The 7,042-nt window shown below is 38.6% G+C and overlaps 1 protein-coding gene across 1 annotated transcript in view; it reads right to left on the bottom strand.

Annotated features, from left to right (window-relative positions):
* LY75 (lymphocyte antigen 75) overlaps positions 1-7,042 on the bottom strand; it is a 59,476-nt gene that overhangs the window by 14,371 nt on the left and 38,063 nt on the right. Inside the window, exons 24-27 of the mRNA XM_072418221.1 lie at positions 5,844-6,070; positions 4,525-4,690; positions 2,587-2,742; positions 1,255-1,383 (exon numbers count right to left, since the gene is read on the bottom strand). Coding sequence (XP_072274322.1) covers positions 1,255-1,383; positions 2,587-2,742; positions 4,525-4,690; positions 5,844-6,070 — 678 coding nt within the window. The remainder of the gene's footprint in view (positions 1-1,254; positions 1,384-2,586; positions 2,743-4,524; positions 4,691-5,843; positions 6,071-7,042) is intronic.

Here is a 7,042-nt window from a genome sequence, read left to right on the forward strand (position 1 = left end):
TCTAGTGATGCACTGTGGTAGCTCACAGTGGGAACATTTTAGCAACCAAGGCAGTGCTACCAATCTAGAAGGCAGTGCTACCAATCTAGAAGGCAGTGGTCAGGATTAGGTGTGCCCAGGCACTAATCACTGACAAACTACTGGCTTGTGTATCAGCAGAAACCATACAGATACTGCCTTTCTTCTTTCAGCTTTTTTTGCATCCCACTGTAGTGAAAAGCAGGCACAACCTATGAAAGTAGATACTCTGATCAGGCTTTTCGCCTCACATGAAGGTGTGTGGAGTAGACTTTGCAGGGGGACTAAAAGAAAACTAATTGCAGAAGCATTTATAACTGGAATAGTAGCGCAATATTAATGTCTGTGCCTGTGCACGGAATCCCCTTCGTCACTCTGAAAAGTTTCACAAATACCTGTTGATCCTGTCTGCGAAGTGCACTCCATCCAGCCTCTAGTGACAGCATACACCTTGCTGAACTACTTTAAATTAATTCAACACAGTATTGTCTTTGGTTGACTGTCTAGTAGTACTACAGTGGGATAAGAAGATGTTGCAGAGAGAAAGATATGGCAGACATGAGGATGGTAAAAACATTTTCTTTTCTTTAGGCTGCCATAAAGAAAACTTTATATATACACACACAACAGAATTTGTAACAGTGTGACATATATTTTAGCGCCCATTGTTATTATGTTCCACAGAATTAGCAGGGTGAATGGGCGAATTTAATTGGGATTCAGAACCATAGCACAACTCTACAACAATGTTCTATTCCACAAACTGCCTTAGGTTGGCAAGATCTACCAACACACAAGATAAGTCTTGAGTTGGTCGTAGTACTATCTCCCTATTCTGGAAACCTTTTATAATAAAATTTCCAAAGGGCCAATGCTCTGGTGTTTTTTGTGGCAACAGTCTCAGCCCCTAATGCAGATGCCTTGGTCTTTGGACTTGAAAGGAGAATATCTGACTTTGCAGGCTCTGACTAAACATATGTCCCATTAGCCTATTATGCAGAGATCATGCCTGGGCATTTGGTAACAAGCAAAACTGAAAAGACAGAGCAGTGTTGTCTTCATAAGATAGCATTTCATAATATTTTTTGCACTTTATTATGATAATGGAGAAAGCCAATATGGATGTTCCAAAATGTACAGTGTACTTTTCGCCAGTTTATGACCGCAATATTCTAGTTATAGCAAACCCTAACAATTTGTGCCAACATAAATGCAACCACAGGACACATACCGTACCTTTACCGTATCCATCATAACGTATTCCCAGCCATACCCATTTGGCCAGGTCCACGTAGGACTGTAGTTCATTAATTATAAACCAATTTTCCTCTTCATCTCTGATGTTCAGGGCATAAGCATCAGGATCTGCAAGACAGTGTATGGTAGGCTCAACCAATACAGGAAATGCTGAGGTTTACACACACACTTTTGATAAATAGTATTCAAAAAGGAAAGCTTCTGCCTAATATTTACAATATATGCTTGACTGATGAGATTTAATCACCTCTCCGGTGCCTACACACAAGGGTCTCTTTATAGTCATCTATTGTGGGTATCCATTGTTTAAATTAAATGGAAGGCAATACTAAGTATAAACTTCAATAAAATTAAAAATCCAGTGCACTGAAAGGTGTAACTAGAGATAAAACCTACCCTGAAGCCTATAATACTAACAGGATTCACTTGGACAATCAAACCCAGAGCACTGGAATGTGCAGGCGGATGAGACATTTTCCAGAAATAACCCCTAGCGAGATTTTACTAAAGTTCCACAGAGCTTCGTAAACTCTTACTACCTCTATGTACAGGGACATTATCCTGAAACTCTTCCACTTTGCCTATATTTCACCACTATGTTCCCATCAGATGGGACTAAGCTCTTACGTATATATCTATACCATATGTTGTGGAACTGCCCCCAAAATTAAGTATTTTTGGAAGATGATGGTGATGTATTCACTTCAAAATTTGGTGAACTATCTACCATTAACTCCAGAATGGGCAATATTTTGGGAAGTACACCTTCAAGGCACTAGAATCACTAAAGGTTGCAGCAAACTTCTCCTAATACTTTCAAAGGTTGCTAAAAAGACCATTCTACATACCTGTATTCTACCGAACCCGCCCTTACTCAAATTACTGCTGTTGAATACATGATGTAACTGTACTATATTATATTCTCTCCTGTTATTTTCTATTTTACTGCTATTTTGTGTCCAATTCATTATGTTCTGTTACAATGTTGGTACTATAATTTTTCCTTTGCAAAACTAATAAAAATATTTTATAAAAAAACCCCTAAAACCTAAAAAAAAAAAAAAAAAAAAAAACACCGACACAAGAGCAGTAGTACCATCAGCTGACTATCCTGGACCCATTGCATTATATGAATGGATTCAGTATCACTTTGAAATGCATTGAATTTCACTGAAATAATGCACAGGTGTTGGACACCACTGACCACCACACCACTTGCATTAAAGCTTTTAGATAGATGTAATATAAAAAATTCAGATAAAGTATCATGATATAACAAACACATAAAGGTAAGGCAAGGTAAGAACATACGTAAAGTTTGGCAGATGTATCGCTGGTCATTCAAGAGCCATCTTTTGTGGCTCACAAGGAAAGAATAACAATTGTTCCTGTACGGGACCCACACTACATCTTGAACTTTGTGAGGACAGGTGATGGCGTCGTTTCGTGGTGGCTTTGCTGGCAAGTCTACAAAACACATACAGGACAAATCTGTATAGCTGATTTTATCTAATATACAAGAGATACAAAATACAATATCCACAGACCATCTACAAGGAAGTCGATATGAACCCTTTAATACATTAATAAAGCCCTTTTACAAATTAAGATGAAATATAAATGCATGGGTCTTTAAATGTAACAGGAAATTTGGTGCTGATTAAGGTAACACAAGACACAGTCCCTAGTATTTAAGTGCCAGCTATCCTGTTCTACCTCATCCATACTATCTAACATAGGGGTATACTTGGCAATCGGTAGACGGACTAGCCTCATGACTTCTGTTGTAGAAGCCCTTCTTCCAAAATGGATTGAGAGATATATGAGACCCCAATAATATTAATGCATGTACGATAATGTTGATTAAAAAAATACATGTAACATTCAAATAAATTAAGACTTTATTAATATGTTTGTGACTGTCTATCGACTAAAGGCGAGCTCAAAAACAACTGCAGGAGTTTGTCGTAAAGAAATGTTTTTATTATTTTTCTTCATAGTCCACACTAGGGATGAGTGAGCGAGTTTTTAAAAGTTGATCTCGCTGTGAATTGACTCATTCTCACTTGTGGAAATTGTAAGCGCGAATGGTCGGTGTAAAGTTGCCGATCGAATTTTAATTAAAAAAAAATTGCGGGCTACATTCATTGATCAGCTCAGTGTGCGATCCCCGGCACTAAAGGTTAAATGGGGACAAGTCTCCCCATTGAAAACCTCTAGTGCTCTCTGACTGGCTAAAGAAAGGAAAATCCCGATGACACTCTGCCCCAGTGCCCTGAAAATCCACTGCAATCCCAGGCACTAGAGGTTAATTAACCTCTAGTGCCCAGGGATCGCAAACAGGAGGATTCCCAGGGCTGCATGAATGAATGCAGCCCTGGAAATCCTCCTGTACCGATTTCCTGGAACTTCCAATGGGTCAGCGAAATCGGTTCATGGAAATTTTGTGGACTCATCGGAAGTTCGAGGAAATTTTCGAGAGAATGCCAGAGGCATTCTCGATCATCCCTAGTCCACACACACCACAGATAAAATAATGAATTGCCTTAGAACTGGGGAATATTTGCATATCACCATCTTACACTTAAATGCTTAGGCTACGTACACACGTGCAATAATTGTCGTGGGAAACAAACGACTAATGTTCCATTGTGCAATAATCTTTAACAAAAAAAGTGCAGAGCGACTGGCCAACGACACCGATGAACGAGGATTGTCACTGGAAATGAACGACCCTCCTGGCAGATCTGATTGGGCAACAATCGTTCACTATCTATTGTGTGTATGGTCGTTCAGTGACCGTGGATGGTTCTGCAGTACACTTTCTCCTGTACACGTCACTTCCTGCATCGTTCAAACGATCATATCTAGTGTGTGTACATTATTGATGGATTATATTTGAACAATCGTATCGTTTAGGCATGTACAGAACTGTGCATGTAAATAATCGCTGATCGGTCATTAATCGTTTGTTTTACAACGACAATATTTGCACCTGTGTACCTAGCCTTTAGATACATTCATTATAAACTTGTTTTTTGAAGTGCATTTAAATCAGTGGTTTTAGTTCCAATTTATGCATGTAAATACCAGGGCTGTTTCAGTAAACTTATCTTTTGTTTAGTTCTTTGTGCTTGAAAATAATGTTCCCTAGTCATGCATCAATGCAGAGGTGCCGCTATTCAGCATAAAGAGATGGAGGTAAAAGGTTTTGCAATTATTTTTTATGTAGAAAAACAAAAATCTTACTTGTTGGAATATGGCAAAATGCCCCCGGCAGCTCATCGTCACAACTTTTTGTTTTCCATGTGCCATCAACATCTATAAAAACGCAATCTTCATCTTCTTGCGCCTCCTCCGTCCATCGATTTAGGGTTATTGCGCTCCCATCTTGCCATCTATAGTGGATTCCATCCTAGGGTCAAACGGCAGAAACAAAAGAGAAAAAAGTTAATATGAAAAAAAAAAAAAAGAATCCAACTTCTCTGCCAGTGGTATAGGAACAGCATCAGAGCTGCAATCCACAGAAACTATTCCCACACCACCTTTACCGATTATGGACTCACCAGAAAGCAGATGGTGGCAAACTGATGTGCTGGGGGAAAATAGCTGTACAGGCTAGGTGCAGTTCTATGTGAGTCCTCATCACTTTTCATGGTAAATTAGGGTAATTTTTGAGTAATTTGGCAATGCACAGGTAGGAGGTGGAGCGGTTTGTCAGAGCCAGCCTTAGCCTTCTCTGCACAGCTCTTATATCCAGCATATCAGTATACCACCCTCTGCTTTACAACAAGTTCAAAATGAAGGCACTGACGTGGTAAAGATGAAGGGTGAAATGTTGCATCATGGTCCTAAATTGACGAAAAAAGGATTTATTACGGTCTCCAAAATATTTTCTTTTGCAGAGCATAGATGCCAGCAACATTTTAGCATCTGGCACATTCCTATGTGTGCTGAATATCTGAATACTAGACAAATGCTGGGGTTTTACTGGTCAGCCACTACTAGTTAGTAACTACTCCACTTCTCAACAAGATTAAAATATAAACATATCAGCGTCAGTATTTGACACTAAAATCATTATACTATATGTTATTACTAATAGCAATCCACTAACATCATCACTTGTATAAAAAGTATTGTAAGAAAAAAAAAAAAAATACTGACAATTTAAAAAAGCCACCAAGTACAACATTAATATAAAAACAGTTCCATTTTACTTTTTCTGCTACTCGCCACTCAACCAGGAACTAGTATTTCTAGATTCCAGGGTCAGCATTTGTTTGTGTGATGGGTTATTTCAACAATATTGCAATAACCCAACAATTCTAACCAGAAGAAAGAGTTATGTGGTTTACAAAGTAAAAAAAAAAAAAAAAATAAAGTTTTTACTTTGTAAACCACATAATTCTTTTTTCTGGGCTGTATTCTCTGCTAAACCAACCCTGGGTCTTTCAGACTAATTTTTTGTTCTTCATAATTGCATATAGGAAGTGGTTCATTGATTCCTGTTTAAATGTATTCATAGAGGGTACCATTTTTTCCACCTTCAACAATAATGTACTTACATCCCTGCTAGTGAGTCCAATCCAAAACGGATAATTGGCTTGCCGAACAGTGACCGTAAGAAAGGAGAGCTGGTAAAGGTCATTTATACTGACTAGTTCCATATTTCTTTTTCTACATTCCTCCAAAGCAATGTACCAAGTCATGTTGGTCTGTAGGATTTTATACACCTTCTCTCTGTAGGTCACGTCTTCTGGTAGAAGTATTGGCTCTGTGGTCCCATTGTTATCTGGAATGTTTGACGGAGAAAAAAAACTACTTAACCTGTTTTGCCTTATGCAGGACAGACAGAATATGGTATTGACGAGGAAAACATATTGCCCCCCCCCCCCCCCCCCCTTACCCGCCAAACAAAAACTAGAAAGGTAAGCATTAAGCAATTAACAGCTACAAGGAAATTGACTTTTTCAATATATTTAAGCAGGCAAAGAAGAACTGTATTCAATTCGGCATCTATTCTTTTATCAGGGCCATATTTGCACTAAAGAACATGGAACAGCTTTAATCATTTACCAAACAGATCAGTGGATGCAATGGTGTAGTACAAAATGTAAGTGAATCCTTGGCATCTTGGTAGGTAGGTATGCTACCAAGTCATTGTGTAATAACATTTGCATTATTATCACTTTGTTATGATGCAGAATTTATAGCTGACTTGACTGCAAGCTGCCCACTTCCTGAAGCCTCAAAAAAACCAACACTAAACCATAACATTTCTATCCTCAGGCTTCAAATTTGTGTGAGATACTTGTTCTAAAGTTTCTCGTTTCACCAAGTTGCCTACAGTTACCGTGGCAAAACTCTAAATCATTAGACTACAGCACCTTGCCCTAGAACAGGGGTGTCAAACTCAAATTCACAGAGGGCTGAAATTAAAAACTTAGACCAAGTCAGGGGCCAAACTTGAAATGTATTGAAAAAATTGAGGAAGATTACTACTTCATCCATAACAAACAAAAACAAACCCTGTACACACACTTTAGGGTTGAAAGGACTAATTTCTATCTATCTGTCTATGCAGGCTGTGTGTTGTTCATCCTCTCACATCACAGGTCTGTCTGACACTAAATACTAAACTATGCAGTCTTTAATGGACTGAAGCAAACACAATGCCCCTGGTAGTCAGGCACCATGTGATCATTACCTAGGCTTTGATGTGAGGTAGTAATGCGGGCTGGCGGACCAGAAGTAGTTAATTTTC

Source organism: Pyxicephalus adspersus, chromosome 7, assembly GCF_032062135.1.
Source record: "Pyxicephalus adspersus chromosome 7, UCB_Pads_2.0, whole genome shotgun sequence".
NCBI classification, from domain to species: Eukaryota; Metazoa; Chordata; class Amphibia; order Anura; family Pyxicephalidae; genus Pyxicephalus; species Pyxicephalus adspersus.